The 22,451-nt window shown below is 38.6% G+C and overlaps 1 protein-coding gene across 1 annotated transcript in view; it reads left to right on the top strand.

Annotated features, from left to right (window-relative positions):
- Window positions 1–22,451, top strand: part of LOC119788871 (receptor-type tyrosine-protein phosphatase N2-like) — a 299,019-nt gene that overhangs the window by 102,803 nt on the left and 173,765 nt on the right. The window contains exon 11 of the mRNA XM_038293569.1: window positions 3,218–3,297. Within this exon, the coding sequence (XP_038149497.1) occupies window positions 3,218–3,297 (80 nt within the window). The remainder of the gene's footprint in view (window positions 1–3,217; window positions 3,298–22,451) is intronic.

Genomic DNA, 22,451 nt, shown 5'->3' with positions numbered 1-22,451 from the left:
GGGGCCAGGCGAGAGAGGGGAGCCAGCGGGGTGAGAGCAGAGGAGGAAAGGCTTGAAGATCTCCAAAGGAGCCGGAGAGAAGTAACCGAGGTATATATCCAGAAAATTATTTTACAGAAAATTACTGAATCATTACCTGTGAAACGTCAGGGACGTTGCTGAATAAGTATACTGGAGAGTAACAGCATCATCACGCAGCATGTTATTGTTTTAGACAGGTCTGAGCATCCTGTACTCCAAAAACTGCAGTGATATTAGACAATTGTGTGTATAGGATTAATTACCTGTCCAAGAGAAAACTGGCAACTTGAGCGTCACTTTGAAAACCTTTTTCCTCCATCAGTGACTTCCATCGTGTAAATGCCGTGCCAATGTTGATCCGTGTTTTTTGTCGTTTCTTGTCACTCTTGCGTTTATTCTCGTCGTGTTTTCGCTTCTTAGATGACGGGGGTTCGGTGTCCGCCGCTTTTCGTTGTGATACAGAGTAGGCATGATCCTCCATTCGTCTGATGTTTGGCCACACAGTGCCAAACAGTTTGCAAAGTCACTCACGCCTGCCGCCTTGTTTACCTTTCTTGTTACCGAGGCGTAGTATACCTGCTTCTTCTTCTTCTTTGGTTTCAGGCAGACTAAACGCTTCTCAGGCATAATACTGCCATCTACTGTTCAGTACCGTCTCAGTTCATCTCTCTCAACTTGCCGTAGTTATTTTCGAGCGTCATGGGAGATCTCGCAATCGCTAGTTTGTTGCCTCTGCGCTGCCGTAGCGCAAAGATGTCAGCCTCCATGGCTGCGAGACCCGCTCCTATGTAATTATAAATAACGAATTCTAAGGCAACGCAAATGTTATGGTTAAAAGGCTGAGCTCATAGGTGATGATAAATAACATAGTTATGTATAATATATTAAATTTCTGAATTTATATGCCTGTAATTATTACACACTGTAGCTTTAACCAACAGTTGTGAAAATGTATATATTTTTTTAAACCAAAAGAAGACATTTCTTCAAAATATAGGACATTTCTTCAAATAATTTTTTCCCCCCACTTCCTTTCTGTCTGTTAAAACATATTGTCGCATCGTCTTTCCACCAAATAACAGAAAAGTATCGATAGTGGTATTGATAAAGACTCGGATCGATAAGCAGTATCGATAAAGGTATCAATATCAATAAATATTAACGATCCCCATCCCTACTTATATGGGTCTTAATTGATTGACACAATAAATAATTGAACTTAATTGATCTCACACTCTACTTTTAACCCATCCCCTTGGGGAGCAGTGGGCTGCCATTGTGGGGCGCCCAGGGAGCAGTGCGGGGTTAAGGGTCTTTTGCTCAGAGAGCCAGAGTCTCTGTGGGAGTGGGGCTCGAACTCAGAACCTTAGGATTCCAATTTTTATGCCATAACCCCCAATATGTTGTCGCTGTTATTTCTTTGACTCAAACGGATCTTAAACAAAAGATCTACTTTGGCTGCTAACCTGTTTATGATTTAGTCTAAAAGATCAGGATTTATTAAGAACATCGGGCAAACATAACATTCTACAGGGGGAACAAGCTCATTTCTGTAAAGTTAAATGTGTAAACCTCTCAAACATTTTAATTCTTCAATTCTCCTGTAATATACAAGTAGTTTCCAGAAAGACTGTATTATCATTAAAAAAGTAATATAATCTATTTGGTAACTTGAAGAAACTCAAGTGTATAAAAAAGGAAAAATAGCTTCCAGTAATGTAATGCACTTTGACTCTTTAAATGTTCTGCCTCAGCACTAAAAATAAATCAGAATTGTCTTTTTTTTTTTACGTTTTGTTTTTAAATGTAATTGTAAATACCCCCTGGTAAATTTCCAGTGACTGAAATTGTCACACAGCAGCAAAAATACATTGGCTGCTCTATTAAATACCTATCTTTTACTGAAGTAGACTTTAAAAGGAAAATGGCAAAATCAAGGTAAAGTCATCTTCTTCTGAAGTATCTGGCCATTAATGGCTTCTTTAGAGCTTTTCAAAAGCTACTACAAAAAAAAAAAAAAACTCAGATATGAGATAAAACTTTTCACGTCATGGTAAATACATTTTCACTTTATCTTTTTGATTTTACTACCGTCTTTGAGTAGGTTGAAATCCCCGATGGTTTTCAACAACATTCTTTTATATTTAATCTCAGCATGACTTGGATAAAGAACATTTTACCCAAGGAAAACACTGTAAATCACAGAAATAGGAATGAACGACTTGCACTATGGGTTGGGATTCTGGTAAGGCGAATAATAGGCTTTTTATTTTGCACCTACCTCTTAATTACTTTGCTGATCCATTAACTTAATTTGCTACAACAGAAGAGGCCGACCCTACTGCCTGAAAAATGCACTCAACTCCTGTTCTGAAAACGGTTTATATCCATCAATATAAAACACTAGGAACACATTTAGAGCATTTTCTTTTCCAGCAGCGTTAGGACAGCACTGGCTTCATAATGATTTCAAAGTGTTTTATAACACTGTTGCTACAGTAGAAGTACTATCCTATTGTGATGCACAATGCATCCTGGACGTGGTGGTGGTGGGGTGGGGTTCTCTAATGTTCCTTCCCGCTGGGCTTTTAATCTGAATTACAGCAGAAAAAAACATGAGGTTAATCACATTGGGAGACCCACTCCGGCTCTGACCACCCAGTATTTTTCTTTGCTTCGACTCAAGGTGGATTATTGATGATAGATGCTGAAAAGAATATGGGTCTGGGTGGGGGTGTGGAGGTCTTGCTGCTCCTTATCCTCTCAGATGGTTTTGACATCAATGCATTTACATTTATCACTGTAATGCACATTATAGTCACATTGTGCTCATTCAGAATTCCAACGTATGAAAAAGCTGCTTCCTGCGATACCTTCCCTTCCTCCTGATGAACGCCCAAACCCCTACTTTCTCACCGGCCTTATCTTTATTTCCTCATGTGCTTAAATGCTGGCAGACACATTGCATTTAGATGCAAGAGGTTATCTTTCAGCAGTGATGGGGATTGCAGGAGCCTAAAGGATTGCCACAGGTTAATGCTGTTTTTTTCTTTTTTTCTGAGAGCTATGTATTGCTGAGCCTTTATGAGCACAGCTCAGTTTCCCTTTGAAAAAACAATGCAAAGCCATAGATGGAAATGGACTCTAAGTGTGCCTTTTGTAAACCTTTTCTAATGTGTGTTTGTGTGTCTCACAGGGTGGTGGGACCGGCCGTGACCTTCAAAGTCAACCGCAACTCCCAGAACGTCAGCACGGCAGATGTGGCCAACGTGGCTGGTAGGTTCTCCTCGGCTCGGCTAATGTTGTCTTTATATTGACAAAGAAAAAGATGGTTCATTATAAATGGCTCTCTGCTGCACCTGGGGCCCATGTTGGGGCTCTTTTAAAACCAACGACCTACCCGTAGCATTTTTGCAGGGATTTTTTTAAGCCATAGTGTTCATATTCATACTTACCCTTTGTGATCAAGTGATACATTTCTTTTAGTTTGGTTTGCTTTTCATTGCAGTATGCTTAATTTTAATTGTATCGCTGATCAAACAATGGGGGATCAACAAATCTGAGGATTATTTTAATACGAAAAACAGATGACTGGAATTTTCATATTTATTTAGCTTGCCTGTGGGAGAGAAGAAAACTGCTTTATATCTGACAAAGTAAAATATCAGTCGGAAGTTTTTTCTCATTCATTGGCTTTTCCTTTATTTTTATCCGGTTATGTCATGTGTATACAGGGAAGACATCAAAACTATGAAGTATATGCCAATGTGAAATAAATCAAAACACATTTCATGTTTAGATTTTTTTTATGACTCTAAATAGTCCTCCTATGTTTTGATTACTGCTTCACACATTCGTGAGGTCATCACCTAAAATGGTTTTCCAACGGGTTTAAGGGAGTTCCTATATGAATTATTAAAGCTAAAAGAACTATTGAATGAGAAGCTGTGTCTAGCCCTTTGACCGTTGGTGTACATAACGCAATCAGTGTCCTTCATTTCTGCATGCTGTTGTTCACCCTTCGCCAACAGTTTAAGTTCCAGGATTGCATGGTTTGGGTTTATTTTGAGTTATTTGATTCACTTTTCTACATAAAACATAGTTCTCTCTGTTTACCTTTTGACAGTTGTTTTCTGGTCTTTTGCTCTTGCTTATTTTCTACTGTTTTAGTTGGTGATTTTTCCTATATTTTTGAATAGGTTCTCCTTTGTGTCTTTCACTGTTTAAACGTCTCCCTCAGCCAGCTTTCAGTAATTCAATCCCCCAGTTTTTTCCTTATTACCTGCACCTGTGTTCTTGTGATGGCACTCGCTGCAGATGCCGTGTTTTGTCTGAATCCACCTTTACAGTCAGCTTTTCAGAAACCTCTTCGTTGTCACTGTAATTTCATTTATTTGATAAATCTCAAAATATTTATCATGCCCCTCTGTTTAATGAAAATCGCACAACACAGGGAAAAATTAGTATACACTAAACATGGGTGTGACACTCTAACATATAAGGTCAAAATTTGGAAGTTAGAAAGATCACATTTACCCAAACTGATGCTTTTAGAGCTGGTAGTGTTTTTGGTTTGAAAAACCTTACATTGACATTTCCAAATATAAAGTACTTCTAAAAGCTCAGGTCATATACTTTGAAAAAAATGATAAACAGTTTCTTTGGGTTGGATTTAGCTTTTTCATGTTGGCAATTTTAATCCATCTAGAAGTTGGAGGTTAATCTTCTCAGTCAACACCAAGATTTCCAGTTTGAAAGCAGGCATTACTTTCATGGTCATCATAAACACATTTTACCAGTGGTGGAAAGTAACAAAGTACATTTACTTGATTGCTGTACTTAAGTCATTTGTTTGAGTATCTTTACTTTACTAAAGTGATTTTTGGGGGGTACTTATAACTTTCAACCCACTACATTTCAAGGAAGCTGCTAGTTACTTGCTACTTTTGCTCATCTTATCTTTTTAAACCATATTCTTGAAATGCCATTTTAACATGCCAGATAGCAGCCCTTAGGACTGAACCTGTACACCACTGCTTTAGAGATGTTCATGACATTACACAAATGTGAGAAACTCAGGGCAGATATTCTTTGTAGTTTATAGATTTTATTAAGGCATTATTTGTTGCCATGTGACCAAGTTGTTGCGTAAGATGAGTTGCTGGTCTCTGTCATAAGTCAACCCTAAACCTCTATTGCATAATGAAAGTGTGAGAAAATCAAAATATTCCAGTTTTGTTTTTGCTTTTTTTTTTTAGTTTTTACGGCACTAGTGGCTGATTTTTTCAACAGTAGGCTGAAAAGAAAGGGGGTATGAGAGAGCAGGAGATACATGCGGCAAAGGACCACAGGTCGGATTCAAACCCGGGTCGGCCGCGTCAAGGACTGAGGCCTCCATACATGGGTCATGCGCGCTAACTACTGCACCACCTGCACGGCCATTTTGGCTTTGTTTCTAAATAAGAATTAATAATAAAAATACCTGTTCTTTGCTGGCATTTTGATGCTGAAGTTCTTTACAAATGGTGTAGAATTTGTAGCAGGTGGTTCTACGCATCAATACATCAGGTGGTTTCTGAAACCCTTTAAAATTACTCTGGAAATTAAACTGCACATCACACAGAAATTTACTGATATTAGAAATTGAATTAGTATTTTTGAATACTTAAGTAGTTTTAAATCCATGTACTTTTGAATACTTAAGTATTTTCAAAAGTGAGTACATCAATTCTTGAACTTAAGTAGATGTTTGACCAACTAGCTTTCACATGTAGTTAAGTAAGATTTACCTATGAGTACCAATACTTGTATTCAAGTACTACTTTTGAGTACTTCGCCCACCTCTGCATTTTGCACACAAGAATTACAGTTTGCCCCAAATGGTGGAAAACTAGAATTTTTGCCATGAAGAGTGGTCAAATGCTGTGACCATGTCTGCTGATGGCTTAAAGCATTGGGCTGTGGTCAAAGTTGAACTTGTAAGAGGTATTTACCAAATACTTGGAGAAGATTATGTTAAATGGTATGTTCCGTTTTATTCTGATACATTGACTGGACCGCACTTTATAATGTAATTCTTGTAAACTGATATTGTATTCTAGAAAATATATTCATAAATAGTCATAAATAAGTTGTTTTACAAAATACATCTAAGATTATTATAGAAGATATGCCAGCTTGCCAGAACTTGCTAGAACTTCCTTGAACTTTTAATAAGGGAGTGCATCATATTAAAGAGGCAGTTGCACTTTTGAATATTTGATAATGTGCTCGCAATCTGCTGCATTTTTCCAGCTCAAATTCAGAGCATGAACATATACATCACAGATTGATTGCAAGTTACCTGGAGGAATAATACCTGAATCAGCTGCTCTCAACTTTTGAACACGATGCACTTACAATCAGGTCATGTTTTATGTTTGAGTGGTTACCTGAAGAAAGTTTTTGAGAGTTTTGCAATCAAAATGTATTCACTTTTCTTACATTTTTGTTTCAATGCTCACAGTTATGGATTTATACCTGTATAAAAAGGAAAAAAATAATACTGTTGATTTTTACAAAAAAAAATGTCATTGTTTCCTTATTTGAAACATGGATATCTTTCTAAACATTGCTTGAGATAGTTCGTTCATTTTTATCCATTTATTTTTTTGTACTTATCCAGTCCTGGTTTTCTCAGATTGAACTACTAGAATCTATTTAAATGATGTTTTTTGTTTGTTTTGTTCCTTCTTTGAGCGATTGCTCTGACTTGGCACTTTTAAGGACAATGTCAAGGAGCATTCACACTCCTGGTCAATCCCAGGAAGTGGTTCAGAGATTTGAAAAAGTGATAAAATTCACTACTTCTCTTGTCTTGGTTTGCTTTTACCCAAATAGTTTTAGAACTGGTTAAACAAGGTCATGCAGCAAAGGGTCCAAATAAACCATACAGTAACCATGCTAGGGTAGCTTCTCTGGTCCGTTTCTGCGTCTAGCATGGATTAACATTAGAGAGATCTTATCTTATGTTGTTTGAAAACCCTAGGTAGGTTTATCATGCATCTTAGAACACTGATAAATTATCATTTGAAGTGCAAATGTATTCAAAAGATCTTGTAGAGATGATGGTATTAGGTTAATATTGATCTGACATTGCTTAGTTGATACCTAACATCCCAAATGGGTCTGTGACCTCTTACCAACATGGAAGTATTAGATCCAAGTGAACAGTTGGTGAGCTTTGAGGAAGAAATGAATACTTACCCACAAACAGATGTTTTTTATTATTATTAATTTATTATTAATATTTTTAAAACTCTTCACCACAGAACTTTTCTTAATTTTATACCTTGACTTTCTTTTTTTGAGTGAAGCACATTGCTAACTGCACCCTTCAGCCTGTCTTTGAGTGCATTTGGGAAACAAGGATGTAGATGTTACTTCATTTTCCTAAACTGAATTGTTTTTCATAAGCCTGAGTAGATGTGGCCAATTCTATGTCTGTACTGAATCACCCATATAAACCATTAGATTCTCTGAAAGTATTCATGATGCTTTTCCACGAACCAAAGAAACTCAGGTAATTGAGCTCTCCATTAAAGGGTACCAAGAAAATATCCTCCACAACAAACAGCCTCAGCCATTCATGCAAGATTGGATGTGTTTATTCTTTCATGCCATTGATGTCACATTCAAAATATACCTTATGAATATTGCAGCTTAAGTTAATTCATAATGGGATCGGATCATATTTCATATCTGTAGTTTTTCTTCTAAGGTGGGTAGAATATTCTACTGCTGTAGATTATCTACTCCAACTTTAACTTCTTGCACAATCAAACATTGCGATCTACAAACCTTGGATTCAATGTCTTGATACCAGAACTACGTTTACCTAGATCATGCCACAGCAATCAGTCTATTCCACCTCTGACATTTAAGGGAACCTCTGTCTTTTAAACACAGATGATAGATCTATGGACTATGCAGAACATGTCCATTGTGTCTTTTGTGCACAAATCCCCTATTTTGGGCTCCTTTAAGAATAAGATGTTTTAGAGCTCTGTCATGTTACATCAATATGCTCTAGCTGGTCAACCACCACAAACAGGGTTACTGACCCTTAGCAAGATGCAGAAGCACAAGAATTGCAACATCCTGCACAACCACCAGGGATGCAGTAAGTGGTTTCTGTTTGGTAAGCACCCTATTTCTACGTAGCTACCTTGGAGAAGGTTCAAGAGCTATGTTGAAAGCCATGTTTCTTCAGTGTTAACTGCCTAAGCAAAATTACACTAATAATAAATATGTGGCACATGAAAGGCCTATCTAAAGAAATAGCCTACTTTTTTTTAAATTCTGGATTTAAAGCAGCAGATTAGAGGAGCATGAGAACTAAAAACTGCTTTTCCATGTTTGGTTCTGGGTGTGCAGGGTAGATATGAAGTCTTGATGGATGATTCTCTTTATGCGGGTCTATATTGTATTTTGATGCTAAGTCTTTCAGTGAATTATTGACTTGTAATACAGATGTAATTTATGGTCTGTTACCTAAGATACAGGGAGTTAAGGACTTTAAAATCGGGATGATACTTCTTTGAGTACCAGCTACCTGGTCAACTTTTTATACAAATCTAGGAAAACAAAGTTTCTGTAATCAATTCTAGTAAAGATGAACACAATAATTAGTTTTTAATGTTCTGCTGACACATTATGTTCTGCATGTGATACAAGGCCAACTTTGTTTCTGTCTCCATGTGCCTCTAAAGATCTTATTTTGGTCTAGGTCCATCAATAGACACAGAGTTTAAGCACAATGTAGTAGCCTAACTGAAGCTGTGTGTAAAGCTTGGAATGTCCTTAGGTTCAAAAACTTAGATGTTGTTTTTTTAGCTAAAGAACATTTGGCACATCCATACATTGGTTTCCCTTATTCCTCCATTTACCCAGTGCTTGAATAGGTTCTTAATCACCAGTTGACATTGTAATGTGTGATGTCAGTGTAGTTGTGGTAACTGATGTTGTTGTTTATCAAAATCTGAGTTGTGGGAGCTTGTAAATATTGAATAAAAGGGACCCTAAATTGGACCCTTGGGGAATGCCACATTTCTGATGCAAAGTTACCTTCTGACCCAAAAAAGGACGTGTCCTTGAGGTAGGATTTAAACCAATCAAGTATTTTACTAGAAAGAGTTATCCACTTTCGCTGGAGCTCTTAAAAGCAATCTGACAAAGATAGAGATGTTTTCACATTACTATAATATTTTTTTTGGTTTATATAAGCATCACAATTTCTATTAAAATACCTGAATAAAAGCTCAGGAAGCTAAAGAGTCAGTGATATCTGTTGCTCTACTTTCCTCAAAACAGGCAGAATGTAAAAGTTATGCTTCAACATTTGGGCTGAAAATCAAGGAGATCAAAAAGGAATCAAATAATTATATTTATTATATATCTTTATTTTGATTCAAATATATATAAAAAAAAACAGAGCAATGGGTTTCTAAGCTTCTTCATTGCCATACTTTGAAAACCCCTCAGCAATTCTCTTTCAAGATCTGCAGTCCATCGTGCATTACTCTGGCAGTTCTGAGGCATGTAAAGGGACTGTCTTCCAAAGTGGGATCCAGCTGTGGAAATGTTGTAAAGGTGTGTGGGAGTGTGTGAGGGCACGTACATAGCGGCAGCGTGAGTCGTGGTAATGAGAAGAGGGTGTTAATGAAGTGGGGAATATAGAAAGGAGGAATGTTTGCCATTAGCAGAGCTGTCAGTCCAGAGAGAGAAAAGACTTTCCTTATATTCCCCAGGTGTCATTTAAACACGGACACACCATCATTTCACCTGAACAAGGGGAATTGGATCTGTCAAAATAACTACATGAGCAGCTCTCTGTGCGCTTTTTTTTCCTCCATTTTGTTCCTGGTTGATAATTACAGCCCCTCCTCTTCACAAACACAGAATTTCTCTTTCAGCTACCCCCCACCCCCCATTCTCGTCAAACGATTTTTTTTTTTCTCCTCCATTTAAGGTCCAGATTATGCAACGGCTGCAGCCACTTCTCTCTGCTTTTAAGTGCCATTGCTGGCGTTCTCTTTTTCCCGCCTCCTGCTCTATTCCCGTCGGCTCTACGCACCGGGGTCACGGATGAGCCTCGATTCCCTTTAATGCAAACATTTGACACAACGTGCTTAAAATGAAATACAGCATCCTCTTGGCTGCAGTGCAATGGCGTGGGCGGTTCTGTCTTTAAAGCGTCGTTTGTCATATTCAACCAGAATATCACTCCATTCCAAAGGGTACGTTACCCCCCCCCACCCTTCTGGTTTTATAGAGGTTTTCTAAAACATTAAGCTTTACACGGCCATTGTAATGATGTCGTTTTATCATCATTTATGGTCGCTCAGTGATGCAGAGTGAGGACTGGATGTAAACATGCTCCGACACAAATGGATGTGTTAAGGCATGTGGCAGCTGGGGTTGAAAGTATTTAGCTTTTTTTTATGTTATCTGAGCCTATTGATCATATAGAAATGTAATAGGGTCAGTTAAAACTTTAAACTGAGCAATAAAATGGAAATATGCATATGTTTGACTTAATACTTGGAAGCTAAATGGCTAATTGGAAACACTGGGAAAATGTGTGGGTGGGGGGGGTTAATTTAGTATTCCCTTTTTATTTAAAACACTACATAATTTTATTCTGAAATAAGAGCTCAGAAGGAAATAACATAGCTTTTTTGATATCCTCTAACATCAAGCTCCAGATTTAGCTTAGCATATTTCATTTAAAAAGGTAGATTTTAAAGAATAATATGTAAAAAAAAAAAAATCTGTTTTTGAAATAAGTTGAATAAATACAATCTTAAACACATTAGAAAGAACTTGTTATAAAATCTCTGTTTGAATTTTTTGTTATGATATTCATATGATTTGAAGACAGATTTAAAATTTTGCTACATTAATTTTAAAGCAATAGTTTACTTTTCAAGATCTCCTTTTCTTTTATTATGCCAACTTATTATTTCCTTTTAACATGAAATAAAACCCTAAAGGCAATGATCAGTTTCAGCTGCAAGTTCAACCTAAAATAAAGGTCCTCCTAAAATATATAAAAAAGATTAAGATTGTAACATATGTATTTGCTGTTTAAATACGTTATAAGGAATTTTGATTAAAAAAAAAATAATAACAATTACAAAAAAAATGAAGTAATATTTGAAGAACCAAAACTACTATAATAATTAAGCAAGATTTTCTTCCTACATATTTTTTAACATCTTTATATATTCATGAATATTTTTTGGAAATGTATTACCTCTAAAACTAAAACAGACCGTTCGCCAATTTTAAACAAAGTCTGTTTATACATGCAAAAGTTCTATGCAGATTGATTGCATGCAGGATTATTACTGTACTCTCAATGAGTAAATCTAACTCTTTTCTTTCCCTTTTTTTTTTCAAGTTCTCTGGCTATATGGAATAAATACTACTAAGTAGGTTTTCATCTCCCATTTTGGTCATTTTTTCCTCCAAATATTTATTAGGTGTGTGAAAGAGATTATTTACAGGTCAATACCATGTTCAGCTTGTTTAAAATCCCTAATTCTTTTTCTTAACTCCTGGCATGGATTCCTCTTCCTCTTACACTGAACTGATTCTGACCTCGGGGCCCCAAAGGGCCAGAAAAAGTCAAATTAATGCCCTCTATCCTGACCAGACCTGGTGTTGCATTTTAAATATCCATGATCCTGCTTCTGTCGCGCGCGTCCAGCCATTGTGGGATGGGGGAGGAGTAGAGGGGTTTGCTCTGGGGCCACCGGGGGGCCATTGTCAAATGAGGGGGTGGATGTCAAGATGGTGGGCAGCGAGGTGGTGACCCTCATTGTCCAGCAAAGGGTGGGTGGAAGACCCAGGGGCTGCTTCCAGCCGTGCGTCTCGGCCGTGAGAACGGGACACTGAATAGGCCGGGGGTCAGGGTCAGGACGGTGGGCAGCTCAATTAGCACTTAAAGCAGGAGGAGAGCAGCTGAAATGGTCTTATCCCTGCTCCGTCTGCTCGCTTGACTTATGCGTTTTTATGCCACCAGCAGTTGTTTTTGAAAACATGCTAATGATGGCTTTCTGTGTGAGGATAGTTATTCATAAATGCCCAAAAGCTGTCCTCTAGGGAATTATTGACCGTTGGAATAGTTTCTGTCTTTACTCAAATTAAAAATCTTTCTATCATCTTCAGCAACCAGCCTTGGATTTCTATGTTCATATTCTACTTCACATGTTAAACGGTTGGTTGGAAATATTGTAAAACCACAGTAATTTTATAGTTTTATTACTCTTGAAATGACTTTTTAAGAAAGGGAAGTGAGGGAGATCCTATTAACAGAAGCTTTAGGGATTCAGATAGTTAGGACTCTTGTGCTTTGACTCTCTCCTGGTTAACATTAGTGAATATTTAAAATGCAATTGCCCTAAAATCATGGTCATATTTTTCTTATCACCAAGTCTGAGCCCTCTTTTACATTTTTTGATGAGAGCTATATACATGTCCAATAAAGTTAAAAATGGAAACTACTTTTCATAATGGTAAGATAGGTGGCGTGCAATCTCATTCTTGGATGAGACTTTTATTTAAGTTCATATTCATGAAAGAAAACCTGGGCTGCTCAGTGCTGCAGTGGGTAGATCTGCTGCCATGCAGGGTTCAATTCCCGGCCTTGGGTCTTTCTGCAGGTTTCATGTTCTCCCTGAGCATGTGTGGGTTCTCTCCAGGTACTCCGGCTTCCTCCCACAGTCCAAAAACAGGACTGTTATTTTATAAGGCTTCTCTAAATTGTCCTTAGATGTGAGTGTGTGCAGGAATGGTTGTTTGTCTCTATGTTGCCCTGCGATGTACTGGCGACCTGTCCAGGGTGTACCCCACCTGTCGCCCATTGACAGCTGGTGATCACCAGCACCCCTCGCGACCTGGCTTTGGATAATTCTGACGGCAAATGGAAGGATGGATGGATGACGACGGCTATAAACATGTCCAATATAGTTAAAATGGAAACAATTTTTTATAATGGTAAGATAGATAGTGTGCCGTTTTATTTAAGTTCATATTAATTATGGAAAACTACTATACAACACACAGATACAACTTGTGTTACATTATAAGGAATTTACTTGAGACAAGCAGCATTGCCAAAATATATGTGCAATTATAATTGTGTTTCATATGTCATTTTCTCAAGTTACAAAAGAAATTACAGGGAACTGCATTGAATCATTGACACTGAAACAGCCCCTTCTCTCGAGAAAGCATGTGGAGCCTGCAGAGAAGACCGATCCATTTTAGTAAGAAGAAATCTCAAGCACGACCAGAAATGGACTCAGCATGAGCAAACGTCTATTGCAACCAGGCATGGTTTAGGAACAGAGACAACAGACGGAAAGAGCTGTTGAAGCACTAATACAGCAGTAGTCTATTGTAAGAAAAGTAGAGGTACTGTGCCATTGCCCAGGTGAGAGGAGGAGGAGTACTAATATTGACTCCATAAGAACTAGGCCAGGAGTAGTTGAGTTAATAGTTATGTCAACTATCCATCCAAGAAAAGGACTTTCTTTATGAAAGAAAAATAAAGATATATGTTCAAAAAATGTGTCCAGGGTAATAAAATACTACAACTTTATGTTTACCTTCGTGCAGGTATTTATACAATTGACAATGCTTGTGTAGTCCTTCTTATCTTTGACTTTTTTCATTCATTCTTAACGTCTACTGAGCAACAACAGCCAAGCATCCCTTTTTATGTTTTTTTGACGTTTTCCACTGCAACTATTCTCATCAATATAAAAATTGTCAGAGTAAAGGTAATGAAAACCAAACTCCTTTTTTTATTTTGAGGAGTGAAATTTATTAGGACTGTTCCAATCATTGGAAGAAGTGGTGGAGGTGGTGGAGGATGCTGAATATCATCCATAAGTCTCTTTTGGAGAGTGTGATCTCTTCTGCCATCACCTTTTAAGGTAGCAGGATTGAAGTCATTCTCTTAAAGAAGTTGAACAATCTCATAGATGAGACTTAACATTTTATTGGAACCCCTCTGGAACCTCTGGAGAGGAGTATACAAAGAAAGATTCTTCATAAAATACAGGAAAAATTGAACGCTTAGCATCCTCTATCGGTCTGTGTTGCTTCAGATCCTTTATAAGACAGACCACTACAGAGGGTCCTTAGATCCATCAGCATCTTTAAGGAACTCTGCCTAACATGACCTTCATGTTATTAAATCTAAATCTTCATGTATTTCCCCTTGACATTGTTCTTGTAATTAAACTGAAAAGGCTGGAGTTTTAGTCCTGTGCGATGGGGGAAAATAACTGATCCTCTATTCCTCTCTTTAATAACCTAACCTTGTAGGCTTGTTTTGTTTCCTTTATTACTTAAAAGTATTCACTAATGCCGAGCAAAAGGTTAGATGTTAGTCTTATCTTACTGATGCCTCAGAAGCTGTTTTTCATTGTTAGATTTGGTGAGGAGCTAGTCTCCTTTAGGTCAAGGATATTTCAAAAATCCTCATGTTTGTGGGAAAACATTTCACTTTGTATCTGAGAATCCCCCCCTGTAGTTCTTAAGTAGTGCAATCCTTTGTGACCCAAACAGGTTGAATACTGAATCATTTCTCAATTGCAAGGATTCATAAATGCTGCTTGAATGAAGAACACTGATCTCATTTCTTGTTGATATACGACCTAAAAGCTACTTTATTGTCATTCTTAGAGTCTAGTAACCCAACAAACCAGGCTCCCTTCATATTAGTTGTACAGTATTTCTTTAACAAAACCCATTTAATGTAATTGACCTTGACAAAGTCAGATTGCCATGTGTAAGGCATGGAACTTACCATACCTATTAAAATCCAATGCCAACTGCAGGTTCAACACAACATGCTGAGGCCCATACATTTCTGAGTGTGTTATGTTACGGTAAGAGATGCTGTATTAAGATCTTAAAAAAGGGGAAACTAAAGAATATTGTAATATGAGGCTGTTTCAAAGAGGTATCCTGTCTGTATATAATGCAGCAGGGTTTGTCACATTCAGAGTAGCCAGCTGCAATTAAGATCAGCTGTCATGCATGTTTTTCTGTGTCCCTGAGGGATTATCGCCTCTTTAGCATGTCAATTGTGTTCTGAAGGAGTCTGTTAATGAACCATTGATTTGATTCATGTGTGTTTGATGCCAAAATAAGCAGGAAAGCATATTTTGATGGTAGATGTAATGCAAGAGCTGTTAGGTGCGCCACTTAGTCCTGGAGAAGATTAATCTGAATTCATGACTTGAAGCGTTTTGTGCTTAAAGCAAACTTAAGGCTTGCATTTGATGGTAGACTGTTTGCCTATTGATTAGAAAGTTGTGACTTGACTCAGACTCAGACAAAAAGGACCTGTGAATATCTCTGTTGCCGAATCTAGTTCTAGGTCTCTAAACTACCTGAGTCGGCTCACGAGGCCGTCCCTGAGGTGAAGAGTGCTTTAGGCTGCTTTTTCAAATACATCAGCATCCTGGCCTTTACCGTCTCCTTCTCACAGCTTCTTCTCCTTTTTCTTCAGTCTGACTGGATTAGCATAGATCTCGTATGCCGACAGAACTGACCTTCACTGCAGCTAAACACTTGTCAAAATGCCAAATGTAATTACCGAGCTCTTTAGGTCAAAGTTATGTGTTTCATCCACCTCCCTTCTCCTCGTTATTGATGTGGCGGCCCACGGCCTGCCGTCTCCCCTCTTGCACCAGTGGCTCACCAGTGCGCGTTTGTGTGTCATAACAAAGTGAGGAAATGTAGCCGTAATTATGGCTAAGTAATGCCTTAAAATTGCGTGTTGCTGCATTGCTGGATGTCTTTCTGTGACTTTGTCAGCCCACAGCTCCCGGATCCTGTGATTACAGACAATTTAAACTTATCTCAGAGTTGGAGAGAACTGCAGCGACGCTGCCTTTCAAAGGTCCTCATCATAGTCATTATTATTCTGCTGCAAAGTGCATGCTGGGAACGTGCAGAATCTGTTTAGAGCTTGTCTCTTAAGACACCCCTTTCTGTGTGTCTTGCAAACAGTATGCATTGATTGTTGACAATTTTAAGCACATGACTGCTGATGTTTTTTAAATCTAATTCAAGTATTATACTTCCATCTGAAAATTTGCAGGGAAAGGGTTAAATGGTTGCATTCGACAGCCCACTTAGATGAGCTGTCATTATTAACAGAACCAAATGATTTTATGTCATCGCCGTCATTTTCTGGAACTCCTTTAATTGTTCCTATTGATTGGCTGTTTGATTGCATTGGAAACAGCTCGGGCATTGGGATCCATCCAGCGAACACCTCTTGCCCTAACGGAGCTGGCAAATCCATTTCGGTTAACTTCATTTCAGCTCACCTGCTAATCAGTTTTCATCGCTTGCCGAAGGCTCATTGATTCAAGCAGTTCCTCTCACCTGTTGCCAAAGAAAAGAATCGAAATTGTGAAAGAGGGAGGGATGAGGGGGAAGGGTCCTGTTGTTTTAGCCAGGCAATTTTCTATGACATACACACTGCTTTCTATCTTCTCTGTTGTGGTCTGAATTGCAAGATGCCTCATCTGAGTTTTACAGAGCTCCGTTGATCCAGAGTCACCTGTGGTTATTTTGGTCTGACTTCAGAGAGAGCAGAAAAGCTCTCCGACATCCTCAGGAGCTTTGCAAGCATCTGTGAGTCCTGCCATCAAGTGAGAGGGGAGGGATTGGATGGAGGAGGAGGGGGAGGGACACAGGTGTTGTGCCGAGCTTGAGTTTGCACAGCGGTGCTGCATGATCCCCCCAGCCAACCGTGCAACCACCCTGCCAGCCACTCAACCATCCAGCCGGCCCGATTTCCCTCATCGTTGGCACCGGCCTGCTGGCACCAACAGCCCCCTTTCCCACTCTCGCAGCTGGCAGGATCTCAGCGAGTTGGCCCGAGCTCCTGACGTTCACAGTGGGGTTGGCAGACCTCGCCCAGATGGCCACCTTGTAGCAAAAGCTGGCTTCGCGCTTGCATCGCTTTTACATCATTCCCTTAGCTACCGAGCCGGGGAGGAAGGAGATGGGCTTCAGCTGCCAGCGTTGATGCATTTTTGTACGTGAGATGTGGGAGTGCTAAACTCTGCTGCAGATTTCACACTTTCTAATGATGATTTGTGCTGTTTGTGTAACTGCCTTTTGTACAACAGCAGGGAGCAGTTCTCAGAGCGGAAACGGACAAGGAAAAGAGAGATTTCTCACCACAAGTGTCCATATATACGAAGGGTAAAGCTGCTAACCAGGCTGTTTTATGAGATTAATTATATTTTCTGTAGATATGGTCAGCCTCATAAAGAATATTTTTATATTTTGATTTTATTTTTGCATATATTTTTGGTAAAGACAAAATCTACCCTTCTAAAAATCAAGCTCCTTCAACAGTGACTTAAGACAACTGACCATTCTTTTGAGAACATTAATGTTTTTATTTTCTTGCTCCTCTTTAAAAGGTAGAAATAAAAAATTAAGAACAGAATTTAATGGTGCTATCAATATTGTCACTCCATTGCATAATTCAGCAAAACTAAGATACATTTTCAGTATTTCAATAATGAAGGAAAGAAAGGGTTGCCTGTTTGCTGCTATTGGATGTTTTGTTGAAAATGTTAACAGACAAGATCAAATTAAACCCTTAAATTGAAATAAAATTATTGCATGTTGTAATTAATCCTACAGAAGGTTAATAAATAATAATAAATAATGGAATAATAAATAATGATGACTTGTATTTTTAAATCGTAACAACGCACATCATAAAATCTGGATTAAAGTGGTTTGGGAGTGTGCCTGTAGGTTTAAAAGGAGAAAAACTTGACTTAGGATTTGGTTCGACTGGAGCAGAGGTCACAGATTTGCGGACCAGGGTCCGGATCCAGGGTGTGGATCCGGACCCTGGTCCGCAAATCTGCCGGTCCCAGCACCTGCTGGTCCCACCCCCAGCAGGTGGGTCCGGATCCAGACCCACCTGCTGGTGACCCCATTTATAAATTACCACATGTTGTGTGATGAAAGTCTAAATTCACTTGCGCCGCTTCTCCTGTTAATATGGTAAAGCCCTCCGGAGCCTCTGGCACCAGGCGACATGTGATACAAATTAGCCAATGAGCTGCTATCAGTCTGGGTTGCTGCTGCTACTACTTTTAGACACAGCAGGCAAACCTGTGGCAAGCTGGGGAATGGGAAAGAATGAGAAGATGATGAGAAAAAGAGAGCAGAAAAAGTGTGGACTGCTGGAAGAACTGCAGTGAACTGTGAAAGAAAAGTGAAATGTCGTGCTCAAAGATGACGCTTCACATTTTGGGTATGTTTGGCTCAACCTGCTGCTGTGAAGCAGGATTCTCCATCATGAACAGAATCAAAAATAAATATGGATCCAGGCTCACGAATGAGCACCTTGATATGTGCTTTAGAATGGCTTTGTCTCCAGTCAAACCCAGGTTTAATCCTTGCAGGGTAGAATAAAGCCCACTCCTCTCATTAGGCCAGTAAAAATAAAGAAATAAAGAAAAAAAAAAAACTGTCAGTTCAGGTGTTTTATAAAATATGTGAATTGGGAAATTGTCTATATATCAAACTTAACAATTGTTGTTCTCTACTTCAACAAACACTTTAGATTTTAAAATGGAAAAATTTTCTATCTTCTTTTAATATATTTTTTTAATTTAAAAATTCAATGTATAACATGGATGCATAAAACCCTAATTTTATTTCAGTGTTAAATTCTGTTTAAAGTAACGAATTATGATTTAAAATGTCTCCAGACCTTTACTGGTTGATGATTTTCTTTATTCGGAACCTGCTGATTATTATTTGGTTACCCCTGCACTAAAGGCAAATGTAACCCTAATGTAACCTGTTTGCCCATATCCTGCTTATATCCCACCTTGGGTGGTCTGAAAAACCAAATTCTGATCTTTTCTCACTCATTGGTATGTATTAAATGAGATACGCATTCAATAGTTTTCTAAGGATGTGCAGTCTGAATGGTGGTTTTGGTTTGGTCTTGATAATGTCAGCTCCTACCGCTTAAGAGTTTAATAACATTCACCATTTATTTTTTTTTTTTTTAAACAAATCTTTATTGAACCCTTCTAGTGATGTCCACATTGATTAGTTACGTAAACTAAGCACAGCTTTGTGCCATCTATGTTCTTCCTCTGCGCTTGATGGTTGCCTTAATATCCTACTGTAAACCGTTCAGACTAAAGACAGATCGCAGTGACATAAACTGAACAACCCCGCTGAAAAAATAAGATTTTGGTAAAAAGTTGGAATTGAGCATAAAGATCAGAAATGTGACTGTAGCCCAAAACGTTGTTAATATACACGACTGATTGTTTATGTGGTGGGTTACATTTATCCTGGCTGACAAATGAGAAGGATTTTAGTTTATTTTATAGAAAATTTCTTACTAATTGATCTTTTAATGTTGAAATATATGAAAAATCCTGTTCATTTTTCACAACATGCATTGGTGTTGTCAAAATGACAGTAAATGATAAAATTTACAAAGATAAGATACAAGAGTATGACAATTAAGTATTTTTCTTACGCTCTAAAAGGAAGGAATAGCTTTTCTTGTAACTGCAGTTTTAACATTTTACCTTTTTTCCAAACCTCCATGGGAACATCTTTAGATCAAACCTGTTTTACAGCCACTGACTTTGATGGGTTTGAATAAAATTTTACTGCCATGTCCAACAGTGACAGAGAGTCTGAAAAAAAAAGATGTCAGGACAAGGACACTAATTTAGGAAAACATGCAATGGCTACCTCACACCGCATGCTAGTGTAGCATGGCTAATACATGTTAGATTAGGAAATATGCCTGAAAAAAAAAAATGCTCTGAAGCTTCTTCCAGTCCTTTTTAGTTTACTTTAACAGGGTGCCATGAGTTAAAATCCCTAGCTCACTTGACATAAGGTTGAATAGATCACAACCTAAATGCAACTTAGTAAAGAGGATTTCTGATACAGAAATTATACCCTTAAAATATATATAAATTGAAGTACTGCTGACTTGACAATTGTCCACCTATTGGGGAATTTAAAGGTATTGTAGAAAATGTTCGCAAATCTTTTAAAGGCCCGCCCTAGCCAATAAAAAAAAAAAAAAGTGCATGCAAGAGCATGCATGAGCCCATTTCTCCTCATGCACTCTGTTTAAAAGTTTCTGTTCTCATAGCTCATACAAGCTTATGCTGCGTTAACACCGGGCGCAGCTGGCGCGACAGAAGCAGCGAGTTTACATGCAAAGTCAATGGTTGATGCGCGTCAAGGCGCAGCAAAAGGTCCCGCGGCGCGTTTTGAGCAGCAGGCGCAGCGCGTCTGAGCAGCTGAAGCAGCGCGTCGGGCGCGTTTAAGCATCTGACGCGCGTGACGCGCCGCGCCGCAAACGCGTTGCTGCTCGAGATGGAAAAATTGAATTTTTGCTGCTCGACGCGCCGCGTCAACCAATCAGAGAAGCTGATCTGGGAGCTGGCTGGGAGACAGACACAGCGCTGATGACACAGACCGCTCTGACCACTCCTCTTAAACAGTTTATTAACGCATAATTAACTTAAAATATATACATCTGCCGGCAGAATATGTTTGCTTTTATTATTCTGGTGCCTGAAGATCGGATTATTTAGATGAAAAACACCTACCAGCCGCCGCGGTAAACCGCGAGGAGGCGACCCGGCCAGAGGCTGCTGATGAAGGGATTCCTTCTGTCGGCGCACCGCCGGTATGTGGGGGTCTGAGCGGCTCCGACAGAAATAACATTGGGAGGCAGGATTGTAATCTGGATGAACTGACTGCACTGATGAAGTTTTCAGGTGTATTTTCTCACTTAAAAACATATTAAAACTACTTTATTCCCACTGATCACAGCAAATATAGCTGCAACGCAGCTTCAGCCGCGCGTCAGAACTAACTGGTACAAGCAGCAAAAATGAAGCAGCAGACGCGATTTTGCTGCTTTTGCTGCATCTGGTCTGAACGTAGCATAATTGTGTCAGAATGTACGTATGCCCAAACCTCGAAATCTCCCAATTACTATATAGAGCAGGGACTATATAGTGGACTTTATAGCAAACTAAGTTAACCGACTGTTTGGACAGATGATCACTGCTTTTTGCTCCCTTGGTCATGTAACTCCTCCACTGGGCGGTGCATGCACCATCTTTGTTAATACCCGACCAGGTAGACAGGCTGTGGTGACAGCGGGTCGCTGTGACAGCAAATCCCATAATTCTTAGCAAGGGGATATATCTGCCTCTTCTGAGGCCTTTCTTTTCTTCACATACATTCCGTAGATGCTTTTTTTCTTACGACCCTCTGCCATTTTCAAAGAACTGCGGTGAGAAAGGTGAGCTTCAATGACTATCTGAAACCGTAGCTCACAACATTTATGCCTGAAAGTGCGCATTGCACAGAAAAAGATAGCTAAAGGGAAGAGCAAGTAGGATGGCCTTGCGTAAACATATCAACAGAATGATTGAGAATTAGGAGTGCCACTTATTTAGATGATCCACCCAGAAATAAAAGATTGTCCTCCATAGCACAACCCTGTACCGAGAGGGAACGCCTATTAAACGCATTCTCCTCTTGAACGCTCTGTTTAAAAGTTGCTGCTTGCATCGCTCTTACAAGCTTACTTTCCAAAAGAAGATTTGCCATTTCTCCACTATGTCAGACTTACCACAGCTAAGTGAAAATGGGGACAAGCAAGTAGGACGGCCTTACATATACATATCACCAGAATCATTGACAATTAGGAGAACCACTTATTTTGATGATCCACCCAGAAAAAGAGCATCATCCACTATACCTTTAACTCATTACCATTGCCTGTTGGCACAATACATTGATACAGTAACTTATGTAAAAGGAGAAGCAACCAAATACTGAGTGCATATATTTCAGTTAATTTGCACAGACTTATTTGTGAGTGGATTTAAATGTATTATTTGAAATAATTGTTTAATATGATCTAATGATCTAATGCAATATCCTTATTCGTCGATCACCTCATCAAAACCTTCAAATGCTTGAAATACATTATTGTATAAGATAAATTTGTAAAATAAGTTTCCTTTTTGAACTATATTACTGTAATGCAAAACTTTTCCGATTACCTAATTGGTAAATCCACCTCTTGCAGTGAAACTTCATACTTTATTCCCCAATCTTGTTTATTTGCCAGTGTATATTAACAAAATTCCCTGATTGCATCTCTAAACCATAGATCCCAACAATACTCATTCCTTACTAAAATATGAACAGGTCTTTAAAAGTATCATCTTTTATTTTTAATAGACACTACAGGCTCCATCTGTCTCTTAGCTACATATATTATTTATCACCTAATTTAAATTCTTCTGTATTTC

The sequence above is a fragment of the Cyprinodon tularosa genome, unplaced genomic scaffold (assembly GCF_016077235.1).
Source record: "Cyprinodon tularosa strain WSP-4 unplaced genomic scaffold, ASM1607723v1 ctg329, whole genome shotgun sequence".
Classification (NCBI taxonomy): Eukaryota; Metazoa; Chordata; class Actinopteri; order Cyprinodontiformes; family Cyprinodontidae; genus Cyprinodon; species Cyprinodon tularosa.
This window is presented reverse-complemented; position numbering and strand designations above follow the sequence as displayed.